The 25,522-nt window shown below is 47.4% G+C and overlaps 8 protein-coding genes across 8 annotated transcripts; 6 read left to right on the top strand and 2 right to left on the bottom strand.

Annotated features, from left to right (window-relative positions):
• Positions 1-356: 356 nt before the first annotated feature.
• Positions 357-2,241, bottom strand: N7478_010456 (putative ATP-dependent Clp protease; the record flags this gene model as incomplete). Its single annotated transcript, XM_056926670.1, has 2 exons — positions 357-1,744; positions 1,806-2,241. 2 exons carry the CDS (start codon positions 2,239-2,241, stop codon positions 357-359), a joined length of 1,824 nt encoding a protein of 607 aa, XP_056776040.1.
• Positions 2,242-3,004: 763 nt separating this feature from the next.
• N7478_010457 (aminotransferase) lies at positions 3,005-3,445 on the top strand (the record flags this gene model as incomplete). The annotated part of the gene is made up of 1 exon (XM_056926671.1): positions 3,005-3,445. The coding sequence occupies one exon, from the start codon at positions 3,005-3,007 to the stop codon at positions 3,443-3,445; it is 441 nt and encodes a 146-aa protein (XP_056776041.1).
• A 1,963-nt stretch (positions 3,446-5,408) lies between these two features.
• N7478_010458 (FAD-dependent oxidoreductase) lies at positions 5,409-8,037 on the top strand (the record flags this gene model as incomplete). Its single annotated transcript, XM_056926672.1, has 3 exons — positions 5,409-5,427; positions 6,209-6,954; positions 7,018-8,037. The coding sequence occupies 3 exons, from the start codon at positions 5,409-5,411 to the stop codon at positions 8,035-8,037; spliced, it is 1,785 nt and encodes a 594-aa protein (XP_056776042.1).
• A 449-nt stretch (positions 8,038-8,486) lies between these two features.
• N7478_010459 (FAM207/SLX9 family protein) lies at positions 8,487-8,981 on the bottom strand (the record flags this gene model as incomplete). The annotated part of the gene is made up of 1 exon (XM_056926673.1): positions 8,487-8,981. The coding sequence occupies one exon, from the start codon at positions 8,979-8,981 to the stop codon at positions 8,487-8,489; it is 495 nt and encodes a 164-aa protein (XP_056776043.1).
• A 649-nt stretch (positions 8,982-9,630) lies between these two features.
• Positions 9,631-11,162, top strand: N7478_010460 (glycerol-3-phosphate dehydrogenase family protein; the record flags this gene model as incomplete). Its single annotated transcript, XM_056926674.1, has 4 exons — positions 9,631-9,692; positions 9,771-10,894; positions 10,950-11,001; positions 11,075-11,162. The coding sequence occupies 4 exons, from the start codon at positions 9,631-9,633 to the stop codon at positions 11,160-11,162; spliced, it is 1,326 nt and encodes a 441-aa protein (XP_056776044.1).
• Positions 11,163-12,267: 1,105 nt separating this feature from the next.
• On the top strand, positions 12,268-16,994 carry N7478_010461 (putative glycogen debranching enzyme Gdb1; the record flags this gene model as incomplete). Its single annotated transcript, XM_056926675.1, has 3 exons — positions 12,268-12,485; positions 12,552-16,866; positions 16,926-16,994. 3 exons carry the CDS (start codon positions 12,268-12,270, stop codon positions 16,992-16,994), a joined length of 4,602 nt encoding a protein of 1,533 aa, XP_056776045.1.
• Positions 16,995-17,881: 887 nt separating this feature from the next.
• Positions 17,882-20,539, top strand: N7478_010462 (putative DUF221 domain protein; the record flags this gene model as incomplete). Its single annotated transcript, XM_056926676.1, has 3 exons — positions 17,882-18,211; positions 18,269-19,466; positions 19,533-20,539. The coding sequence occupies 3 exons, from the start codon at positions 17,882-17,884 to the stop codon at positions 20,537-20,539; spliced, it is 2,535 nt and encodes an 844-aa protein (XP_056776046.1).
• Positions 20,540-22,767: 2,228 nt separating this feature from the next.
• N7478_010463 (F-box protein) lies at positions 22,768-25,110 on the top strand (the record flags this gene model as incomplete). Its single annotated transcript, XM_056926677.1, has 1 exon — positions 22,768-25,110. The coding sequence occupies one exon, from the start codon at positions 22,768-22,770 to the stop codon at positions 25,108-25,110; it is 2,343 nt and encodes a 780-aa protein (XP_056776047.1).
• Between the last annotated feature and the right edge of the window lie 412 nt (positions 25,111-25,522).

Genomic DNA, 25,522 nt, shown 5'->3' on the forward strand with positions numbered 1-25,522 from the left:
CCCAATTATTCATATTCTCCTACAATCGAACTCATCTTGACCAATCCTCTGCCATAATTTTCCTTCCTTTTCCACTTGCCCACACTTCTCTTCTCTTCTATATTCCCCGAGTGCCATATATCACTACCTGCCGTTGATAGGGATTACCACGTTTAGAGGCGCATTACGAGAAGGATATGTAAAATTTTGTATCGATTTGGCCAGATACAGAGCCTTAGTCAAAGATGTACATGCTTTCCAGGCTACATACATGCTGAAGAAGAATACAATAACCATGTGCGCCGGGTATGTCGCAATTGCCAGCACCAGGGTAACAATAGGTAAGATATCACATAATAAATCATGATGCAATGATATTATCCAACCGCACGCTTGCGATATTCCTGAAAACTTGAGGTCTGCTGCGAAGCTTGTGTGGAATCTGCCTCTGTGTCATGTCTGTCCTTTCCCTTTTTCTCCAGCCTGGTCTTCTCTTCCCACTGACTTTCTTCCGCGGAAATCATAGCGTGAAATTTACCTCCCTGCCCACGGGCAAGGTAGACGGGTTGCTCTTCACGGTTGGCAACAGCTTCAGTGACAAGAACAAATTTGACACTGGATCCTGGTACCTCGAACATCGCATCGCTGAGAATAGTTTCCATTTCCGTGCGAAGTGCACGGGCCCCTGTGCCCATCTTGAAGGCATTTGTGGCGATTGTGTGTAATGCAGGTGTGGTAAAACGCAACTCGATTCCAGATAGAGAGAAAAGGGTTGTGTACTGAGCCAGTAGGGAATTGCGGGGTTCTGTAAGGATGCGCAGAAGCAAGGGCTGGGTAAGCGTTGAGAGGGCGGCGGTAACTGGAATTCGGCCAATCAACTCCGGGATAAAGCCGTAAGTTTGTAGATCTGCCGGTGTTAAGAGATCAAGTGCGTTGAAATACGTCGGCTCGTTACCAGGTGCGTTCGGGGATGCAGAGGTGAAAAAAGGGAGATGCTTCTTGTATAAAGCTTCCTCTTCAGACCCTGGGAGAATAGGCTGGGGTTCTGGAGTAGCGGAGTCTGAAGGCCCCGATCCATCGTGTGAACGGACTGGCTGTCCAAATCCCATTGATCCACGGGAAATTCGGTCCATAACCAGTTTGTGCAGACCGACAAAGGCACCCGAAAATATGAAAAGAATGTTATCTGTGCGCACATTATACACTTCACCCTTTCCGGGGGGGTTGCCATTGTGTGGCTGGAATGGAGTGTTTCCCAATGGGCTATTAGATGGGTATGTGTTGGGAGGACTGGTCGATCGTGGGTTCTTTTCCGGTTTAGCTTGCACTTGTACTGTAGTTCCTTCGATAATCTTCAGAAGTGCTTGCTGAACTCCCTCGCCGCCGACATCTTTCCCGTGGCTGACTTTGACGGCTGCGATTTTGTCAACCTCGTCGAGAACAATAATGCCACGCTCTGCCTGTTCGACGTCGTAGTTGGCAGCAGCAAGGAGTCGGTGTACGCAAGTCTCGGCATCTTCTCCAATGTAACCAGCTTGCGTGAATGGGGTGCAGTCTGAAATACTGAATGGTACCGATAAAACCCGAGCCAGCGTTTTTGCCATGAGTGTCTTTCCAACGCCGGAGGGTCCAAGGAGAAGAATATTGGACTTCTCCAGTTGAAGTGGTGAATTATCGACCAGCGCATTCTGATCTAACGGCGTGTTCTGTTGGGATTTCGGCGTGGATGAAGTAACGACGGTTTGCTTTTGTCCTGGAAACTCATCTAGGCAGATGAACATGGTTAGAACGATCATGTAATAACGAATACACTCGTGTCAACATACCTTCTAAGGGGTGGCTCTCCATGGCCTCTCTCCTTTGCCGCTTGGACTGTAGCTCTTCTGCTTCTTCCTCTCGCCGTGCTATCTCTTGTACCCGTTGGTAATGATTGTAAACCGCCACACTTAATACTTTCTTCGCACGATCTTGCCCCACCACAAACTGATCAAGGTACTGCTTCAGTACTTTCGGTGTAATCCGAGGTGCGCCAAAAGCTGGAGTGGAGGCCAACGGCCCAGTTGTTGGTAAGCCAGGCTCATAGCTCCCGCTATACGGTTGGTTTGTGAAGTCGGACCGATTAAACTGAGAAAATGTTGGGAACCTCGTCGAGCCGGTGGATAATCGGCGCGTGTGGCTGGTGGATAGATGCGGCCGACATCGGATAAAGTCACGATGCGTCAGGGCGAAAGAAAGCCGACTCTGAAGAGGCCGTCGAAGCATCTCCAAGATACTGTGAACACAGCAGGACTGAGGGCAACGAAGTATTCGGATTTACTTCAGGGTTGGAGTGAGTCAGTGAGGACAGTTTGATCAGATAAGTTCGGAGCTTTCCCCGCAGGTGGTCTTATCGGCTTAGTCAACGTGATCGCATCACCCGGACCCATCATTCAATCATTAAACTACAAACTAACCGGCCTCTAAGTTTTTTTTTCAAAAATTACGGACCCTCGCAGGCGAGGGTCCACCACCAATATGGAATATATCACCCAAGTAGAACATTTTTTCTAAATCGTACTACAACCACTATTTACTACACTACCGTATAGTTAATTGATTAATTAAAAATAAGAAACAAATTAATCAGCTATTTCAATATTAGAATACAACATCAATTTAATCTTCTCGGCGTTTCTTGGCTCTTCTATACTTCCCAATTTTAATTAATACCTTCTTCTACTTCCGCTTCATTTTTTCTTGATCGGCTTTTTCGGTCAATTTATATTCTTTTTGCTCTATTTCTTTGACTTGGCTTGAATTAATAATATTAGTAATATTAAGGTTGATATCAAAGGGTTAGATAGATAAAGAGTGGTATATTGGATAGAGTTCTTTCATGAAGTTATATAGAAACTAATCCTTGGAAGTCTACTACTTCTAAATATTTATATGTTTTATATCCACCATAGTTTGTATGCCTTATATAAGAGGTCCAAGGCTAGAACCCTCGGTAATTTATTTACCTGTCCCAATATTAACAGGCTCTATGTCCAAGGCATTCAGTTTGGCTGGTATCCGGCTTGGTTGGATGGTTTCGCTGAGTCCTGAGATTATTGAAGCATGTGCGTCCACTAGTCATAACACTGTGATCTCAGTGAGTCAGGTCGATGATCAGATTGCCACCTTTGCTCTCGATAGCCCGAGCGTGAACAGTCTCCTGGCACGCAATATCACGTTGGCTCAGCGAAAACTTGCCGCTTTGGATGAATTTGTGACGGAGTCCAAATGGGTCTGCCAGTGGACCCGCCCTCAAGCGGGCACCACCGCCTTCATCAGATTCACCGACAAGGGTGCAAACCTCGTGGATGATGTGGAGTTTTGCAAGCAACTACAACAGCAGACTGGAGTTATGTTCGTACCAGGAAGCCAATGCTTCGGAGGCGGAGTTGATTTCAAGGGCTTTGTTCGGTTTAGGGTATGTCAATGAGCAGCAAGTCATTATCGACGGTCTCAAAACCCTGCGAGGATTCATGAGGGATGGATATTCCAAGCTACCGCTAGCTTGAGATCCAACTGAGATGACTTTATTTCAGGCCTCTTGCGCGACGGAGGAATTACTTGTTCTCTTGGCTTTCGTTCCATATACCACGCTATGTCAGTCGGCGCTATTATCAAGATTTTACGCGCGTGGTGACGGCGTATCCCGATAAGCGGGGGGCAAGACCCCTTCCACTGCCGCCTTTATCTGGAGTGCCACAGTGCGTCGTGAATGCCATCGGTGTTGCTGTGTGTAGCCACCCATAATCCAAATATTGTCAAGGCTCAGATGGCGCTTCCACATACCGCGGACTTCGCCCTCAAGGTCAAGACTTCATGTCGCGTCTAATCGGGAGGCGATCTCACGAGGGCCCAAAAGGTGTTTACCATTTATGGTTCTCGTTTGTGCTACCCAACTTTCCCGCTCTAATGCCTTTCGTATTCGTTGCTGGAGTGAGGAATTTCGTCTTGCGGGCTGTGGTATGTACCTTTTTACTTGCATGATGGAGCAGAAGTTAAAGTATGAGAAGCTCAACGATGATCCCGGGGGAAATCAAGCGACAATGAAAAAGATTGAAACCAGTTGGCCTGGGTATAGGAAAATGATGCGCGATAGTGGCTTTATGATATGACCGGAAAGTGATTAGAGGATATAAGTATGAGTCTCCAAGACTGCATAGTATAACAGCTGATTTCAGATTCTTGTTTTCTTTTACTGTTGTTGGTTATTTGAAAAATGAGATTGGACACTTTCTCCTGTGTTTGGTTTGGTTGTTCCGAGATGAGATTATTCTGTATCTTGCCGTTGAAAGTTCAGTTGATTCAAATAGAGCAATTCCGCAGTTCTCTTTGAGATTAGAAGCCAAATAAATAGATATTTAAACTTGTCTAAATGCGATACATATTCCATACGATTTCATGGTTGAATTATAAGCTTCACTATGTCTAATTCTAGCTATCTTACAGCAGAAACATTCGATCGGACATCTCTATAGGTGGCTATTCGCAAATGTACCTGTTTCCGTGCAATTTTATGATAAAATTATTTGACTAATGTTTACATAAAACGAAAGTCGTTTCCAAATGGCTGCAATTTGTATAGATCCCAATAATGACTCTATATCGTATGGTTCGCGTCCAAGAAAAAAAAGAAAAAAAGAACACCCCCAAAACTCCAAGCGTCACAACTCATTTAACAGACTGACACATCATTAACTTCATGTCGTCACAATATGAAACCCGAAATGTAACTGCTGAGACTTAAATTGGTATCACGTATCATCATATGGCGATACTAAGATCTAGCTTACCGGGGATCTATACGTTATAGCCACGTATTATCACACGGGTGGTGGATTTGCTCCGCAGAAATAGGATCCAGAAAATACTCAGTAAGCAAAAAGCGGCGAGGGGTGAGCACTAAAACGGAAGGGGAAAGCCAAGAAGTGGTAGAGGAAATCCAATACCTAGGTACTAGTACTAGTACTCACCAACTTCAAGTTAAAGCCCAGGGTTGGAACCTTGGAACTTGAAATCTTCGTTTAGTATCGACTTGAAGCATGCAAGTTCTCAGCCAAGACGATAAACTTGAAAGAGACACTATCGAGACCTTTGCCTTGATTGCATATGTCCACTAGTATCAATCCTGGATGTTGAGGCCCGAAAAAAATATATTTAATGTTAGTATACATAACATGTGAATGAACCCTGGAGTACTAGTATGACCCCGTTGTGCGGGTCAATTTGCAAGCTTGGAGGACAGTCAATAGATCATTTCGAGCCTACGGGCTTCACGCTTTACTATACTGTGACTTGGAGAAGTAGATAAATATCCAATAGCTTTGTGCATATCTACCTTGGAGATAAAATCTTAGCTTTCTAACCGGATTTCCCCCATATTAAACTATTCACTCATGCCATCTGATGTCGCGTGTATGCTCTAGTGTTATCTATCCCAATGCACAACCAGAAGGATCATGCACTGTAGTAAGCTAAGGTTCACAAGAACATATAGAAAGACGCGTAGGAGAGCAGTTAGATACTCAAGAATATATAGGAGCCCTGGGGATCTTACATATATACTATACATAAACTCCGACAATCCCCTTTTAAAAGAGATGGGATTTCGAACCTGTTGACTATAATACAATAGTGAAAGAACCTACGTACAAATAATGAGCCAATAAAGTACCTTAATAATGCCTCGTAATGTACGAAAAATTTTCTACCTGGTTTGTGGAGCATTTAATCATGAAGAAATCGAACAGGGTGTTTCTGATGGGTAAATAAACTAGCCGCCATGAACTATAAACCACCTCGTGGTAGATGACCCATTTAGGTGAATGTAAATCATTTCCCAATTGGGTCAACTTCGCGAGCTATTCTAACGCTATACCTAATTAAGTATCTCGTTTTCGGCTGTCAGGAGGATGATGTCACGTCTTCGCCAATACGAGGGCAGAGATCTCTGAGAAACCCCATCTTATATCTAGTTCCATAATTTTCAAGATTTCTTCGTATTCGATGAATATTTGATAACATTGCACTGCCACGGGGGTAAGAGATAAATGTGTACATAAAAGGGTTAGAACCCTGGGACTTCACGAGAGAGCATTGAGCTTAGAGACCCCAAACATATTCCTATATGGGATCAATATAGCTATACATACGTTTATGATGATCAAAAAACTTCTTATTACTTTGTTATCAACAGTGGTCGCTGGTGCACCGTGGTCCCCTCAATGTCGATGCCTCCCACACGAAGATTGTTGGCCTTCCGAACAGCAGTGGTCGACATTAAACAATACTTTGAGTCATAGATTGGTTGCAGTGCGGCCGGTGGCCTCCGTATGCTCCCTTCGGGAATTTGACCAGACTGCGTGCAAGAATGTCACAGAGCTGTGGACAAACTCGGTCTGGCGCTCATCTCAACCAGGAGCCGTTCAATGGGAGAATTGGGAGGCCTGGCCGGAGCGGCACCAGTCATGCTATATTGAAACAGTCCAAAATACTACGTGTGAGCAAGGACGTATCTCGTTGTATTCCGCTGAGGTGCAGAATGCCTCGGTTATCCAGTCTGTTGTTCGCTTTGCCAAAAAGCACAACCTGCGACTTGTGATTAAGAATACCGGTCATGATTTTCTCGGCCGCTCAACTGCGCCAGAATCATTGCAAATTTTGACACACGGGATGAAGGATATCCGATTGGTTGATGACTTCATTCCTATGGGGGCATCAAACAGCAAAGCCGAGGGCCCAGTGGTTCATCTTGCTGCTGGCGTCCAGCTAGAAGAGCTTTATCTCGCACTTGGGAAACATAATCGCACTGCGATTGCCGGCTCGAGCCATAGTGTAGGGGCCGCTGGCGGTTACATACAAGGTGGAGGCCATTCGCCATTTGGAGCCTGGAAAGGCTTAGCATCAGACAATGCGCTAGAGTTTGAAGTAGTGACGGCTAATGTAAGTACTCGTTGAGATGTCTCAAAAACCACGCAAGGCCAAGGCTAATTGATCAATGTTCAGGGTACACTAGTAACTGCCAACTCGTACCAGAATACTGATTTGTTCTGGGCCCTGCGAGGTGGCGGTGGAGGGACTTTTGGTGTGGTAACTAGAGTCACCATTAGGACCTTCCCCGATGTTCCAGTGATCGCGTATAATTTGAACATGACTTCTTCTTCTGACAACCCTCAATTTTGGGATGCTTGGAAAGAATGGCACGCCTCTATTCCTTCACTTAATGATGCTGGAGGGTCAGGCTACTACTTTACCCTTCCCAACCTGCCATTAAGTGTCAATATGAGTGTTTCTACTCTGATAACACTTCTCATGTTTCCGGAGAAAACAAATGCCACCGAAATCGAGCAATTATACTTGCCACTGTTTTCCAAACTACGGAATATCGCGAATCTGACAGTTGAGAAAATGGCAATCCCCTTTCCAAGTATCAACAGTACAGTATTCGACCTTCTCTTGGCAGGTCCACAATATGATAGCACCGGAAGTACTGCCATGCTTGCATCACGGCTTTATTCCAAAGACCTTCTGACATCTCAAGATGGACCAGCCCGACTAGCGAATGCCTGGGAAAGCATCGGGTGGGCCCCTGGAGAAGCAATGGTAGGCCATGTAGTTGCGGGTGGCGCCGTTGCGGCCAACGGTGAGAAGATCGACAGCGCTGTCAACCCAGCTTGGCGCAAGACTGCGACCCACTTGTTATTCTCTAAAAGCTGGGGTGCTAATGCAACACTGGCGGAGCAAAAGGCCATCATCAAAAATATGACTGAAGTGCAGATTCCTATTCTGCGGTCGGTTGAGGGGGAGAAGAACATGGGTGCCTATATGAACGAGGCCAACGGATACGAGCCAGGATTTCAGAAATCGTTCTGGGGCAAAAACTATCCTCGTCTGTACAAAATCAAGCAGGAATGGGACCCCACAGGACTTTTCATAGCCCGCAAAGGGGTAGGCAGTGAGGACTGGGATGATGCAGGTTTATGTATGACTGCAAAGGGAACGTGCAGTATGGGGCTTGCTTACTGAGTATCAAGGGCGAGTTGATCCAAGGGTACGTGAAGTTGTTATTTCTTGGGTATAAAGGTCAACTTTTCTTTTTAGTTAAATATACTGTCAAATTGCTTTAATTCAACTTTCTTCTTCTTCAGGGTTCGCTTTCTAATCGTGTGAAGATGAACTAGATGCTTTCATTGATAGCATATGCTCAAAGTTGCTCAGTAAAGAGTTCCTTGAGTTTTTAAAAAGAAGTAAGCCCATAACGGACTGGGACTCTCGAGATATTGTGTGATTGAATTCATGCATGATTCGGTGGAATGATGACTTCAGTCGCAAGTCTGTACTGGCTGTGGTCGGGCCGCCGAAAGGTCACTCTAGGCCAGTCGCTCTCTCGTTTGTCATTTTTGGTCGTTTCATCAACAATGTGCGTATTGTGAATCAGGGGTATCAAGGTGTCATTCGGGAAGATGTCGACATTTTCATTTATCCGTCTTGAAAACTGGTTGCTGCTCCATCGTCTGGGAGATGAAGTTTCGGAGCGCAGACCACCGGGAGGCAGTGGGGTTGGGCGCTGTGTTGTCCTCGCCAGAATTTCCATCTGCGGTAGGTTGTAGGCCTGACATCTGGGCCATGTTCTTTGCGAAACGATCACGTTCCACCTTCTCCAACTTTTCCCGACGCTTCAATGCACCGGGCTTATGCCGGAGGGTGTTCTGCTTGATGACGTTGACCTGGCTAGCAGCATCGTGGGACTCTTCTGCCGCATCGGGCAATGCATCTGCTAGAGACTCAAGGTTGGCAACAAGTTTTTTTGACGCACGACGTTTCTTCGGAGTTTTGCTGGAATCTTTGGTGATTTTGGATATCAAACTCGCGTGCTTGATTTGACGCTTGTCCCTCTTGCTAGTTCGGAAGTCATCGCCAAAGGGTGTTGATCTCGGGGCCACCTTCCCGGTTGTCTTCGTTTTCGCCATGACGCCTAGTTGGGAAATATTAGGGAACGAGAATGATCCGGTTTGAAACGTGGAGCAAGAGAACTGTATCCTGCATGTGAGATCGGCCACACGGCGGTAACGATTTTTTCCCGGACTTTCGCCGCCCCACCTTGACCGCCCGCGGTTCCTTGTCCCTGGGGAATTCAACCAACGACCGACCTTGCCCCTGTAATTATATCCACTTTCGTGACTAAACTAGTCCACAAAATTGGACAAAAAGGGACAAAAAGGGAAGACCAGGCGAAAATGCGCTCGCTGTGACGTGACCGGGTTATCGCACTCTCTCCGACTTATTCGATCCACCTTTCGGGACAATCGTCAATCTTCAAAAAAAAGGCGCTCCGGGGTTGTGACATCAGAGCGCCGTTTGAACGAATAGCCGGGCTTGGTTGAGCGCCCGGTGACCCTATTCTGGATGCCCTCCCCAACCCGTTGTTATCGGATCTGCTTTCCTGGCCTCCGTTCCACCACTCTCGTGCCTCGGTTGCCTCCATCCGTAGCCACTGGACTCCAGATTCCTATCGTGTCTCCCCGGTCGCCCCCGTCGGCTTCCCTAGTGCACATTTATAAACCACCGCCGTCCGGCTCTTCCCCGTGCAGATCATTTTCATCGGCTTCTTTTTTCAACATGGGATCACTCGGCCCCTATCAACAAAAGCACAAGGTGACAGTGGTGGGCTCCGGCAACTGGTAAGAACTCCTCTTGTTACTGGAAACAGATTCTTCATTGTCAAAGAAACTAATCAATTATTTTTTTTACCACGCTAGGGGCTCTGCCATCGCTAAGATCGTTGCCGAAAATGCTGCCAGCAACCCAGACCTTTTCGAGGAGAAGGTAGAGATGTGGGTGTATGAGGAAAACATTGAGATCGCAAAGGACTCACCACACTACGACCCCGCCAATGCGGGCCCTCAGAAGATTACTGAGGTAATTAATCGCACACATGAGAACGTCAAGTACCTTCCAGGAATTCGGTTGCCGGCCAACCTGCACGCAAACCCCTCCCTCGAGGACTCTGTCAAGGACAGCACCATCCTAGTCTTCAATCTTCCTCACCAATTCATTCACAAGACTTGTGACCAGATCAAGGGCAAGATCCTCCCATATGCCCGTGGTATCTCCTGCATCAAGGGCGTTGACGTCCAGGAGAGCGGAATCAGTCTCTTCTCCGAGACTATTGGCAAGGCTTTGGGTATCTACTGCGGTGCTTTGTCTGGAGCCAATATTGCCAATGAGGTCGCCCTGGAAAAATGGTGCGAGACCACCGTTGCTTATGACCCCCCGCACCTAGACTCCAAGGCTCCCACACCCCAGCGCTCCCCTACATCTTCGCAGTTGAACCTGGTGGAGTTTGAGCACAAGGACGTATCGGGCAACTATTCCAAGGTCAAGCTGCAGGCACTTCCCATGGAATACCCACCCGTTGATCATGCCGTTCTCAAGTCTCTCTTCCACCGCCCCTACTTCCACGTGCGTGTCGTGAATGACGTCGCCGGCGTGTCCGTTAGCGGTGCGTTAAAAAACGTGGTTGCTATCGCTGCTGGATGGGTTGTCGGTATGGGCTGGGGTGACAACGCCAAGTCCGCCGTTATGCGTGTGGGTCTGATGGAGATGGTGCGCTTCGGAGATAAGTTCTTTGGTGCCACCATTGAGCAGCGCACTTTCACCGAGGAGAGTGCCGGTGTAGCCGACCTGATCACTAGCTCAAGCGGTGGTCGTAATTTCCGCTGCGCTAAGTATAGCATTGAGCGCAACCAGCCGATCGAGGAGATCGAGCGAACCGAGCTTAACGGCCAGAAGCTTCAGGGAACCTTGACCGCCGTTGAGGTGAACAAGTTCTTGAAGAAGCAGGGCATGGAAGACGATTTCCCTCTATTTACCGCTGTCTACCGTAAGTCATCTCTCGAATCATGCAGCCGTTGTACAACCGCTAATCAACTCTACAGGCATTCTGGAAGGCAATATGAAGGTTGCAGACATCCCTGCTTATATTGAGCGGTAAATCTTCTTTACGGGTTCCTCTTAAAAGTTTGTGTCATTAATTGCGGAACTTGAATTTCCTTTTTTTTAGCCCCCCGATGCCTCGTGCCCCGATTTCCACTTCATCTGATGTTAATGGCGAAAATGGCGATGATTCTCGATTTGCTGCACGGCTCTAGGTTTTGGGAGACACAAAATGGGTTGGGAATATGGCTTGTAGATAAAGACTTTACGATTGTACCTATGCATCGATATGAATTGATTACGGATTTTCAATAGACAAGCAGGTGTCTTATGTTGTGCCTTGATCCATATTGGGGGTTTCTGACGCTCCAAATACCGCTGTAATAAGAGCCCTGGATTTTTAGGATCTATCTGCAATCCATTAAGGAAAATAGACCCTCTGAACAATCGGGCTTAATCCCGATGTTGCAGAAGACTAAATAGTTCGGCGATCGGCACGTACTAAAACCATTATCCTAATGCTGACTGGTGCATCCCGCGTCTGATGCCGAGTCGGGACACACGGACCTCTTCAAGTTCTCAACCTTGGAAGTGCTCGCGTCTTAGTGTTTTAACTTCATAAGCGCTGAAGAAGAAAATAGGAACCACTTCTGAATGAGACTCAACAAAAGAAACTCCTGAGTTTCTGGCTGTAGCCATCTTCTATCACATTGTATAGTATCTATAAGGTTTGGTTAGGTACAAAAGGATCTCCAACTCACCGTTGAACCTAGACGCCAATAAACAGGGAAGCATCATTGGGCCAGGGAGAAGAAAAAATTGAAAAAAAATTGAGATACGGGCTTTTTCTACTGATCTAGAATTGGGGTTAAATGTTCCAGGTGAATCATAAACGGACCATTGACATCTCCGCCTTCCTGTCTAAGCTGGAAATTCCCGCAACCTTGGAATAACCATGCACCCCAATGCACCTCCGGAGTAGCAGGAATCGGTCAATGCGGTGCTAGGCTGTTCCTGAACCTACCAGGTAGCCTCCAGCGCCACGGGTGGTCTAGCCTCCCGCTAAAAATACGCGGCCAAGGTGCAGCCCAAATGCATGATGTCACCCTCCGCGGAACTCCAGATGAGGGGGAAAAACTAGTCGCTTTCCTTCTTTTCGGTTTTTTTTTTTTACACCATTCTCAAGGCCTCAAGTTAGGCTTTTCGCTCGTTGGCAATCCCCAGTAACTACTGGGCGTAGCTGTTCGAGATTCTCGTGTTTCATCTCATTGTTTCTGTCCTGCATTCATCTCAGTTCGTCAGCGCTAAGCCCTGATCATCATGAGTCCGTCGCGCCAGATTTACCTGCTTCCCTTGAAAGATGACGGTTCGCCCGACATCCCTGGTGATTATGTTTATCTGCCACCTTCAACAGACCCAGGATATGTTTTACGGTTCATAATTGAGGGAACCAGCTCCATCTGCCGCCAGGGCAGCTTGTGGGTCAACATTCCTGAGGAAGGCAAAGCCTTCGATCGCCAGTCGTTTCGTGAATTCAGGTACATATGACAATTTCCTCGGGGCGTTGTGGATTTTAGATCTGGCTAGTCACTGAACAAATCTAGATTGCAACCTAACTTTAACGAGAATATCCAAATCGACATTTCCGTGCCTAGTGCTGGCGCATTTGCGTACTATGTCACCTTCACACCACTCCCTGATTTCTCCGTTGAGGCCGTCAAGACACCAGAGCCGATCAAAAGCCCCATTCATTACATAGATGTGTCGCCGCGGCTCACCCTCCAGGGCAAAGACTTGCCGCTGAATGCCCTTTCAATCTTCTCCGTGATTTCCAAGTTTCTAGGGGAGTATCCCGTCGACTGGGATCGTCATCTTCATGGAATCAGCCAGCGCAATTATAACATGGTTCATTTTACACCACTGATGCAGCGCGGAGCCTCCAATTCACCTTACAGTATTTTTGATCAGGTCTCGTTTGACTCGGCCATCTTCCCCAATGGAGAGGCCGATGTCGCATCCCTCGTTTCAAAAATGGAAAAGGACTATGGGCTGTTGACTTTGACTGATGTTGTCTGGAACCATACTGCCCACAACAGCAAATGGCTGGAAGAACACCCCGAAGCAGGCTATAGTGCGGAGACTGCGCCTTGGTTAGAGTCAGCATTGGAGCTGGATACAGCGTTGTTGAAATTCAGCGACGACCTCCAGTCCTTCGGGCTACCAACTGAGTTCACGAAGGTGGAAGATTTGGTTGCTGCGATGAATGTTCTGCGCAAAGAAATTATTGATAAGCTTCAATTATGGGAGTTTTATGCCATTGACGTCAAGGCCAATACAAAAACAATTCTCGAAGCTTGGACCAATGGAGCCAATGACGAGACCATCATCACGGCCGATTATTTGAAGGAGTTCAAGAAATCGTCATTCAACGAGCAAGCCAAGATTTTTCGCGAGCATGGTATTCCAAACTCAAATCAAGTCCGCGGAAGATTTGAGCGCTCAGTGGATGCTAAATTCGGTGCTGCTATCCTGACAATCCTCTTTGGGGAATCTGATAAAAACCAGTCAGCTTCAGAGGAGATTGAATCTTCAATTTCGAAATTTCTTGATGCGGTAAATCTGCCCCTCTATGAAGAATATGATGCAGATGTTGCCACTATCATGGACCAACTGTTCAACCGTATCAAGTACCTGCGGATTGATGACCATGGCCCGAAGCTTGGCCCCGTGACTAAAGAGAACCCACTGATTGAGGCTTACTTCACTCGACTGCCTATTAACGAAGTCACTAAGAAGCACAACCCGAAGGCGCTTGCCCTTGCCAACAACGGTTGGATATGGAATGCTGACGCTATGAGAGATAACGCTGGACCTGACTCTAAAGCCTATCTTTGTCGTGAGGTTATCGTGTGGGGTGATTGTGTTAAGCTTCGTTACGGAAACTCGCCAAAGGATAACCCTTTCCTTTGGGAATTCATGACCAAGTACACTCGCCTGATGGCAAAGTACTTTTCGGGCTTTCGTATTGATAACTGTCACTCTACACCACTTGTTGTAGCCGAGTACTTGTTGGATGAAGCACGCAAGGTTCGCCCTAATCTCACAGTCTTTGCGGAACTTTTCACCGGATCTGAGGAAGCAGACTATGTTTTCGTCAAGCGCTTAGGCATCAATGCGCTTATTCGCGAGGCCATGCAGGCCTGGAGCACCGCAGAGCTGAGTCGCTTGGTTCATCGTCATGGTGGTCGCCCGATCGGTAGCTTTGACGTCGATCTCCCTTCTGCCGGTAGCAGTCATGCTATTGCTTCTGCGAAGTCCGGAGATTCAGATGAGAAAATCACTCATATTCGCCCATCCCCAGTACAGGCATTGTTTATGGACTGCACGCATGACAATGAAGTCCCCGCCCAGAAGCGCGATGCGAGAGACACTCTTCCAAATGCTGCTCTCGTGGCTATGTGTGATTCTGCAATCGGAAGTGTTATGGGATATGACGAACTGTACCCGAAACTCATTGATCTGGTCCATGAAACCAGACAATATGACTCTCCATTTTCTGGATCCCAAAAGTTGGAAATTGGTGCTGGAGATGGAATTGGAGGCGTGAAGAAGCTTCTGAATGAGCTGCACACCATGATGGGAGTCGAGGGCTATGATGAGACCCACATTCATCACGACGGAGAATATATCACTGTCCATCGAGTTCACCCTAAGACCAGGAAAGGAGTTTTCCTGATTGCGCATACCGCGTTCCCTGGAAACGAAAGCGGTGCAAGTCTACCCCCGACTCAAATCGCCGGAACGCAGGCCAAACACATTGGCTCTTGGGTACTCGAAGCAAACGTGGACGATGAAACAAAAGCCAAAACGTTGGCAGATGAGAAGTACTTGAAGGGTCTTCCAAGTTCTACGAAGGACATTGAAAGTACTAAGATTGAAGGCGACGGGAAGGAGGTGGTTATCTCTGTGCTCGATACTCTTGTGCCCGGCTCCATTGCTTTGTTCGAGACTTGGATTCCTGCGACCGAGCATGCCAGTGGCTTGGACAACTTCCTTTCCAGTGGAGCAGACGAGGCATTTGGAGAGCTCAGTTTGATCGATCTGAATTTTGCACTTTATCGCTGTGATGCCGAGGAAAAAGATTCCAGCGACGGCCAAGACGGCGTCTATAGTATTCCTAACCATGGTCCCTTGGTCTACGCAGGTCTTCAAGGCTGGTGGAGCGTTCTTGAGGATGTGATCAAATACAACCAGCTCGGACACCCAATTTGTGACCATCTGCGAGATGGTCAATGGGCACTCGACTATCTGGTTGGCCGTATGGAGAAGGTGGCCTCGAAAGAAGGCTATGCTTCGTTGCACAAGCCCGCTGCATGGCTTCGCGAGAAGTTTGATGCTGTTCGGGGTCTTCCTAGCTTTCTCCTTCCGCGATACTTCGCGATTATTGTTCAAGTGGCCTACAATGCCGCTTGGAAGAGGGGTATTCATCAATTCAGTGAAAACGTCCGTCACGGTCAAGAGTTTGTCCACCAGCTTGCGATGGTTAGCGTACAACAAACTGGATTCGTCAGTTCAGCTTCCTTGTGGCCTACCAAGCAGGTTCGCAGTCTTGCAGCTGGGTTACCCCATTTTGCTGTCGACTGGGCTAGATGCTGGGGCCGAGACGTCTTCATTTCCATTCGTGGTCTCTTCTTATGTACAGGGCGATTCGACGATGCAAAGGAGCACATTATTGCATTTGCAAGTGTTCTAAAGCATGGTATGATTCCCAATCTTCTCAGCAGCGGGAAGTTGCCCCGGTACAATTCTCGGGATTCTGTTTGGTTTTTCCTGCAAGCCATTCAAGATTATACCAACATGGTGCCGGATGGCATCAAAATATTGCAAGAGAAGGTTCCTCGAAGATTCTTACCTTATGATGACACATGGTTCCCATTTGACGACCCCCGCGCTTACTCTCAGTCGCCTTCCCTCCTGGAGGTTGTTCAAGAAGTTTTCCAGAGACATGCCCATGGCATGTCTTTCCGCGAGTACAATGCTGGCTCTGACCTTGATGTTCAGATGAAGTCTGCAGGGTTCCAAATTGACGTCAAAGTTGATTGGAACACTGGTATTGTCTTTGGTGGTAGCCAAGATAACTGTGGTACTTGGCAGGATAAGATGGGAGAAAGTGTGAAGGCTGGAAACAAGGGTTTCCCTGGAACTCCTCGTGATGGAGCATCAATTGAAATCACCGGACTGCTCTACAGCGCCCTGGCTTGGGTCTCTAAGCTTCACGAGTCAAAGATCTACCCGCATGAAGGCGTAGACGTTGGCGATGGAAAATCAGTCTCCTTCAAAGAGTGGGCTGACAAGATTAAGAACAGCTTTGAGCGATGCTACTACATTCCCATCAACCCTAGCGAAGATGGTCAGTACGAGGTCGATGCCAATATCGTCAACCGCCGTGGTATCTACAAGGATTTGTACAAATCTGGCAAGCCTTTCGAGGACTACCAGCTTCGAGCCAATTTCCCAATTGCTATGGCAGTTGCCCCGGCCCTTTTCACCCCAGAAAAGGCCCTGACTGCCCTCTCAATTGCTGATTCTGCAATTGTTGGCCCTGTTGGAATGGCAACCCTCGATCCATCTGACCTGAACTACCGCCCATACTACAACAACTCTGAAGATTCTGAAGACTTTTCAACCTCTAAGGGTCGCAATTATCACCAAGGTCCTGAATGGGTTTGGCAGCGTGGCTATTACCTTCGCGCCTTGCTTTCCTTTGATATACTTCGCCGCAAGACGCCCGAAGAACGTATTGAGTCCTTCCAACAGGTCACTCGACGTCTTGATGGATGCAAAAAGGCATTGCGAGAAAGTCCATGGAAGGGACTGACAGAACTCTCCAACAAAAATGGCGAGCACTGTGGCGATTCCGTAAGTTCCTATCTCCTTCATGCAGTTCCAAGATATCGCTAACATGAATATCTATCTAGTCACCCACCCAAGCGTGGTCTGCGGGATGCCTGCTTGATCTCTACTACGACGCTGCTAAGCTTTCTTAAATGTGAACAAACGAAGTAAACATACGATCTGAGCATACGAGAGCGTTTAATTTCTATTTATTTGCCTAATTGCCCCATTGCATAATGTCATACTTCTCATGTCTTTTAATCCGATCGTGCACCATTCAAAGCCACTTGGATAGCCACTATTGAACACTCAAAGGCAAGTTAGAGAATACAAAGATACATTGAGCTTCTTAATTTCCTCAAGGTCCATATTATGCGTGAGATACTAGTAGTTCAAGTAGATACAGTTTCAAGGGCCCTCATACTAGCATTACGGGCTCGGGATGTTGCCACACTCGGTGGACTGACAGTAGCCTGACAACGGGTATATTTGTGCACACGCAATTAAATCCGTGACATCATTTCATAAACGCTGCGCGTTGGTTGTTCGGATCTGAACCAGCGGGGAAAATGTCAGCTCTTGGAGATATATACAGATGAGATAAAATATAACAACTTGAAGTCTGAACTACGGATTGAGAGACATAATTACTTGTTAAGCTGGAGACTAAAGGACTCCAGCTGTTCTTGAACATTGAAGATCAGTAGATCCCGAAGTCGGGCCGCGACGCATTGAAATGCATAACTAACTGATGACTCAGCTTTCCAGTGGGCGTCATGGAACAAAAACAAACCAAACCAACTAGCTCCTTTTTGTCTGCGCTTCATTCACAATTCGACCCTTTGCACCACCGTGCTTGACTCGCGACCCCCTTGTTTAACAGTACTGTTCTGCGAGGGCTTCACCTTTCAACAACGTCACCGTCACCCTTGAGTCCCTTGCGCCACATGTTCTGGATGGACTAAAACTCTCGAGCATTCCTCGGTCAACGATTCCACCTCCCATTCTCAAGCCGCAAGGCACTGCTTCACGAGGCACGATGTCTTTAACACAATCCGCGTCAACGTCAATGTTGACCGTGCTTGGCGACAAGTTGGATGGCGGAGCTCGGCGGGGTTGGGGAGATCAGATCGATGGGCGGGATCTGTATACACAGTTCATAATAAGTTTTGCTCTCGGGCTTGGTGCTTTCTTGTCTTTTTGTGTTCTGCGACCAAAATGGGCAGAACTATATGCTGCGCGGAGACAACAAAGGTCTTCTGCATCGCGACTCCCAGAACTACCGGATAGCTTCTTTGGGTGGATACCTGTTCTGTATCGTATTACAGATGAAGAGGTTCTACAATCAGCTGGCTTAGATGCCTACGTGGTGAGTAAGCTCTTGGAATAGCTAGTTATTAATAATTGTGCTTACTTTTCCCTTCAGTTCCTGTCATTCTTCAAGTATTCGATTCGACTATTACTCTGGGTCTTTGCCTTCGCAGTTGGAATTATTCTTCCGGTTCACTACAGATATACCGGCAGATATGGAGTTCCGGGCTGGGACGACGACACTACACCTGGGGAAAATAAAACCATGCGCGCAATCAAATTACTAGGAAGGAAAGATACAGATCCCGTCACGGACCCTCCTTACCTGTGGATCTATGTCGTCTTCCCCTATATCTTCAGTGGCCTGGCTATTTACTTGCTACTCCAAGAAACAAATCGCATCATTCACACCCGACAAACCTATCTGGGTAATCAGACAAGCACGACTGATCGCACTGTACGCCTCTCGGGAATTCCGTCAGAGTTGAAAACAGAAGACGAGATAAAAGATTTCGTGGAAGGTTTGCGTGTTGGAAAAGTCGAGACTGTGACTCTGTGTCGTAAATGGTTTGAGTTGGACGCCTTGGTCGATGAACGAATGCAAGTCATTCGTTCGCTGGAGCGGGCATGGACAAAACATATTGGATATAAGCGCCCACGGAGCGATGACAATACCCTGCCACTAACCCGCCAACCTCCTCACTCATCAAGTCGATCAATAGATTCCGACGATGAAAACGCACAATTACTTTCAGGAGGTGAACGTGCCCATGTATCTGGATATTCTAACCCCCGACCGAAGACCCGTATATGGTATGGTCCATTCAAGCTACGATTCCGCTCCATTGATGCCATCGATTATTACGAGGAAAAACTGCGCAAGATTGATGAGCACATTATCGCTGCTCGAGAAAAAGAATACCCTCCTACGGAGATTGCCTTCGTAACGATGGAATCGATTGCTGCCTCCCAGATGCTTGTTCAGGCGACTTTGGACCCGCATCCCATGCAAATGTTTGCTCGACTTGCTCCAGCACCTGCTGATGTGGTTTGGAAAAACACATACGTCTCGCGCAGCCGTAGAATGATGCAGTCATGGTTCATCACTGTTATTATTGGGTTTTTGACCATTTTTTGGTCTGTTCTTCTGGTGCCGATTGCCTCTCTTCTAGAACTGGAGACATTGCACAAGATTTTTCCTCCGCTAGCCGATGCTCTTGCCGAACACCCCCTTGTGCAGTCCTTGGTTCAGACAGGTCTACCGACTCTCGCGTTCTCGCTTTTGACTGTGGCTGTGCCATATGTATACGAATGTAAGTCTTCAAATTCGAAAATGAACATTGACACAGGATAGCAAAGAACTAATTTGAAATTTTTAGGGCTTTCAAGCAAACAAGGGATGATGTCCCGTGGAGACGTCGAGCTTTCTATCATCTCTAAGAACTTCTTCTTCACGTTCTTCAATCTGTTCTTGATCTTCACTGTCTTTGGAACAGCAAGTGGGTTCTATGGACTATGGGATAACCTGCGTGATGCATTCAAGGATGCCAAGACGGTTGCCCTAGCATTGGCCACTTCTTTGGAAGGTCTCGCTCCTTTCTACATCAATCTATTAGTCCTGCAAGGCTTGGGTCTTTTCCCTTTTCGACTACTCGAATTCGGCAGTGTTGCCCTTTACCCTTTGAGATTTCTTGGGGCACGAACACCCCGCGAATTTGCGGAGTTGTCTACGCCTCCTAAGTTCAGCTACGGGTTTTCGATCCCACAAACCATTCTCATCTTGATCATCTGTATTGTTTACAGTGTCTTCCCCAGCTCATGGCTCATTTGCTTTTTCGGCCTGGTCTACTTCACTATTGGCAAGCTCATTTACAAGTACCAGCTACTTTACGCCATGGATCACCAGCAGCATTCTACCGGTCGAGCTTGGCCCATGATTTGTAACCGAGTGTATGTCGGCTTGGTTCTATTCCAGCTTGCCATGATCGGTGTTCTGGCCCTTCGTCGAAGTATCACTCGTCCTTTACTTCTGGTGCCCCTTCTTGGCTTTACCGTTTGGTTCAGCTACTGGTTCGCTCGCACATACGAACCATTAATGAAGTTCATCGCTTTAAAGAGCATTAATCGAGACCAACCAGGCGGAGACAATACCCTGTCCCCATCCCCCGCATCCACCACATTTTCGCCACCATCCGGTCTAGACCGCGATGCACTGCCTATTCGCATCGGCGGGCGAGAACTTGAGCTGCGGCTAAGGAAGTACGTCAACCCAAGCCTTCTTGTGCCCCTTCATGATGCCTGGCTCCCAGGTCGCAATTCTGCTCACGGAAATGGTGCGACTTTGCACGAAACCAACAACAATACCTCGAACCATCTCTCTGTTTGAGATTTTTAATACTGTAAAGTTCTCGGGGGCTCTCTACTATTTCTGTTTTATACTTCGCACCTAGGCCTGTGTGTTCCTCCTATTGATTATTCTATGATGATATACGACCGTGATACCTCGATCGCATTTTTACATTTGCTGTTGATAAGCCCTCGCTCACATCACGATAGATACCCTTTGGACCTGCCATGACGCTGTTTCGGTTGTTTTTTCTTTTTGATACTCATGCGGTCTTGATGACCCTCATACGTTCTTTTATCGTTGATACTCTTTTATTGGGCCCCGCGTCTTGAACTGTTTCTCTTTCCAATCTCATATTATATAGCACTTGTATTGTAAACAACCATAGAAGTAGCAAGTAGCTGATGTACATTCAAGTTGGTAGTGCATCGGCAGTATATCGGCAGTTCACATGTCATGTTGGAATCTAGATTTCTTCTTTTTACTTTTTCTCTCGTCAACTTTTCTTGCTGCCTTGCAAGATCATGTCTTAATCGGCTTTGGTGCACATTCCATAGGTTTCAAACTTGCTCCGGGGGTGAACGTGGCCGTGGTCAGCAATGTCAGTGCGTTCGGCTCTGCCGGTCTATCTTTGCTTATTTATTTGCATAGACTGCGATTTTTGAATGTTTTCCCTCAGTCGTTGCTTTCGAAAGTCCTCAACAAAGTTCTGCTGCTTACATGTTTACATGCCACGGAGTTCTGGTATAGATTCGAGGTCGAAAACATCTACGAGACGAAAAGGCTCGAATTCGACCTAACTAGACCACATGCAGGTTTCAACATTGTACACATTGCGTACATACCTCGGAAACACCATAATGTTCTTCTGGAATCCCTGGATCAGGTCCACATGGCATTGTGCTGAATCGGCGATCGCGGCACATTCCAATCTGACGGGCCTTGCGCTTAGCATCACAACAATGCTGCCCCGTGCCTCTCCCCAACCTTGAATCTCAAGATGGCAGCTCATCTTATTTCCCACTGAGACAACAAGCAGCCCCTGGACTTATCAAATCATAATAACGGTGATCAACCTTCTACATACAAAGTATCAATGACAGTTCTGCAACGCCGGCAGTAAGTTTTGGTGGAGTCACGCTGCATCCGGAACGGTCGCTTCGGCCTGCATTCTTGACTTTGTTCACACCATGGAATGCGCATGAAAAGAGCCACTTTCAATGCAAGAGTTACAGGCTACTCGGTTTTACTTTTTTTGAGAAATCCGTTGTCCCACTCATACAGTACTTTCTCGGCAAGTCATCTCAATACTAATCCGAATACCAATCCCGACCAGAACTACCAGGGCGCCTGGAAGATCTGCCTCTCAGTTGCCTTTTCCATTCCAGGGAGCAAAAACCTTGCTCCACTTTCGTGCATGCAAGAAGTCATTTCTCTGACTCGTCTATTGCCTACCGGGCGTAAATCCCATGATTTCTCAGCTGTCTCCCAGTAAATACAGGCGCGCTAAATACAAACATGTTCTGACGGGCTCCACTTGATACCGTTCTTCGGATTCCCGCCGTCAACGTGGTCCTTGTCTCACAAGGACGTGTCGCCGTCAGGATCTTGGCCCCAGATGGCGAATGTTTTAGTTTATTTGGTCGGTTTAGCCCATAGGAACTATATGATTGATTGCTCGGCTCATGCATGACAACAAAACCCTTGCCTCGTACTCATTTCCCGGGACCTCTATTGTTTTCTTATTTTGTTCTTGTATTTGGATCTGTCGTCCCTAATCCTTTACATACCGTCCTCACAGTCCACCGCTTTCAGTGAGATTTGTTAAATGTTGAAGTGGGACCACAACCTCCCGCATACTTCACTTTCAAACGCCGGTCTTGCGTGCTTGACCACTACATTTTCTAGTCAGCGATACTACCATGCCTACTGTTAGCCGATAAGCTTGTGGTTACCCAGATCTGATCAGACTCGAAGACGATCGCTACATCGTTAATGGTCTCCACTCCTGGGCTCATCTACCGTTAACTCGTGTGGGGCCCATCCCGATCCTTCCGTCTCTATACTAAACCATTGCCGGTGGATTCCATACTACCATATTACGGATCGGGGTTTAGATCGACCCTCTTCAAGACTTGTTTTCGCCATAATTTAACTCTTATCTCTCGTCAAATTCTCTTGCCAACTACTTATTGGAACGGTCTCAACGCCTGCAGTGTGACTAGTGGTAAATGTCGGAGGGTTTAATCTACTGAGTGGGAGACGGAATGCCAGCCTTGAGGTCTCGCAGTAGACGCTTTGCGGTGCAGACACCCGATTCTACTGCGAAAAAACGCATTATTTCACTAGCAGGCTCCTCACCTCTAGCCACAAAAGACACACTATGTCACGCACCAGAGGAAATAACACCGATTATACATGTCCTTACAAAATCTTTCGGTGTATCGTCACCTTCCGCCGCCAATCTTACGCCGCCGGAGATATTGTTGCAGATTTACTCAATGCTCACACCGCGTGAGTTTGACAGTGCCCGACGAACATGTTCACAGTGGATGAAAGTCAGTTTGAACCCGGAATTATTGGAAAGCATGTTGAAACGGGCGGGATGGTGGGACGCATGGCGGCAAGACTGTGCAATACCACGAATTATACGCCATCCATCTAGTTACGAGAGTGATGTATGGAGGATGAGCAAACGCTTTGCAACGGAGTGTTTATTATCGGGTCGCAAGAGAAATATCGAGAAACCGGCCTTCGTGAAAACAGGAATCGTGGGTTTCTCAGGTCTCGCAAAAACAATGAAGCGGACAAGATATCATGCAGCTACAGATTCCAGAAATCGACTTCACAACTCTGACGGAAGCTCTACATTCAGTGTCAGCAACTGCAGTAATTATTTACTGGTTACGACCGGCTGCATGATATATGTGTTCCGTATACTTGACAATAATGCCAAGCCCACGGTTTCGTCCGGTCTAGAAGAATCCAATCTGGTGCCGATAACCAGTATCTCTTGCCCATTCGAAGTGATATCGGCTACCTTGGACACGAGCAACCCTCGATTTGTTGTTGCTGCATTGCTGAGTAACCGCGTGGGTATGGTCTGTGACATAGAGGCCCCAAATCTTACCCAAGATGGCGTCGGAGAATACACTGCTGGCTCGGTGGACGACGCATCAGATTGTCCGTCATCTAAACCATCCAAGGACAACATATACTTTATGCCAAAAACCACACATTCGTCTACACACTATTTCTACAACGTCTGCTCAGAAGATCATCCGCCCCGAACGGTTGCGCTCTCCCCAGGTCGCCGATGCATCGCTTTTGGATGTGCCGGTGGCATTGAGATCCACTGGGTCGATGAATCAACACAAACTGATCAACGAAGACATTTTCCCATGTCCCAACCCTCCGAAACTCTCCACTTCCTTCCAAACTCCCTCGAAAACACATCCGAAATGCGCCTAATCTCCTCCTTGGCCGGTCCAGGAATCCGCGAATATGCATGTCGCCAATCCCCATACCCAAATCATCTCAATAAATGCCATTTCAATTTTTGCGGTGACTCGAAGACCATTAACCGTAAACCCCTTCTCAAAAGATCACTCAGCCTCACCCGCGCAACACACTGCCATCACTATCGCGCTATTCCCATAAATGATGGCTATCATATCGCTTCCATCGAACCTCGCACTGGTTTCCTCTGCATTGGGTCTGATACCCCGATTGGCGGCCCAACAAGTTATGCTCGCGCCTTTATCTGCGTTCCTCCGTTCAATAAAGACCTATCATTAGAGAGAACTGCAGCCCACACTCCAACTGCCTTCGCTGTCGCCTCCGATCTACGCTGGGGCCTCCGTGTCGTGGCAGCCTATGAGGATCGAGTGGTTCTGTACTCCGTTCCACTCGACATTTTCAATATTGTCTGCAAAGAGCGTGAAACTCAAGGCGACGGTGTAATGGGGTCCAGTAACCTCGCTCAAGACTGGTTCGTCGACTCGGAGCACTTCCGCAAACGTCGCGAAAGTCTGATCCAGAATCAGAATGGAGACTGGGAATTTCTTCTTAGCGGTCGATCCAGACCGGCTGGCATGATATCGCCATTCAAGATACATGGGAAGGAAGTCGGACGCGTGGAAAATGTCGTCGAGCTAGCACTGCAGTCTTCAAATGGGGGTGCAAGAGTATGGGCTTTTAGCGCATCCGGGGATGCGAGTATATTTGATATTGATACATTTACGTCACCAACCCAAAGCGCAAACGACATCCCCTGCTCTGTCGTGCGTGTTAGTTCAGATGGCAGTGTCGATTATACTTCAACGGTCCATAGGACGGAACTAGGATTCATAGCTTCTTCATTATCTCGGAAACGTAAAGCACATGCTTTTCGAGATGATTTTGCTGGGCGGTATGGGACAAGTCAGTATACTTTTGGCTCAAAGTCGGATGCTCTTCAGTCTGTCAATGCCCCTGGGATTCAGCATGAGGATTCCCCGATGCGGCAGCCTTCCTTTGCAGCGTGTATTGTTGATTTCAAGATTCCTGATTTGGGAATCAGAGATGACAAGTGGAAGCAGGGTCGTCGGGCGTTGAAGGATGACTCTTGAGAAGCAGAGCTGCCAATATTCGCGTAAACTCTTTTGTAATTAGGTACAATATATCTTACTATACACCAATATGCCTCGTCAATGACGTGTTCCAATAGGTTTATAGTTAGTATAACCGCCCGGGCGTGCGCGCACTCTCTGGGCCACCGAACCTTGAAATCCCCGGGGCCCATAATCATTTGGTACTTAGGAGATCTGGCGATCTGGCAAGATCGCCCCCTGATTTCCTTCCCTGTCCCGCTTTGTCTTCCAGCTAAGAGGTGATGATGCGGTAGAAGCAGTAGTTCGCGCCAGGAGCAGCTGAAAAGTAGGGGGAGGGGTACATCCATTATATACTATGTAATGCTGCCCAGGTGGATGAAATCATATGTAACCCCCCTCTCACGTACTGCCCCACAACTACATAGCTTTG

This window comes from Penicillium angulare, assembly GCF_028827245.1.
Source record: "Penicillium angulare strain IBT 27051 chromosome Unknown utg000007l_segment0_segment0, whole genome shotgun sequence".
In the NCBI taxonomy this organism is placed as follows: Eukaryota; Fungi; Ascomycota; class Eurotiomycetes; order Eurotiales; family Aspergillaceae; genus Penicillium; species Penicillium angulare.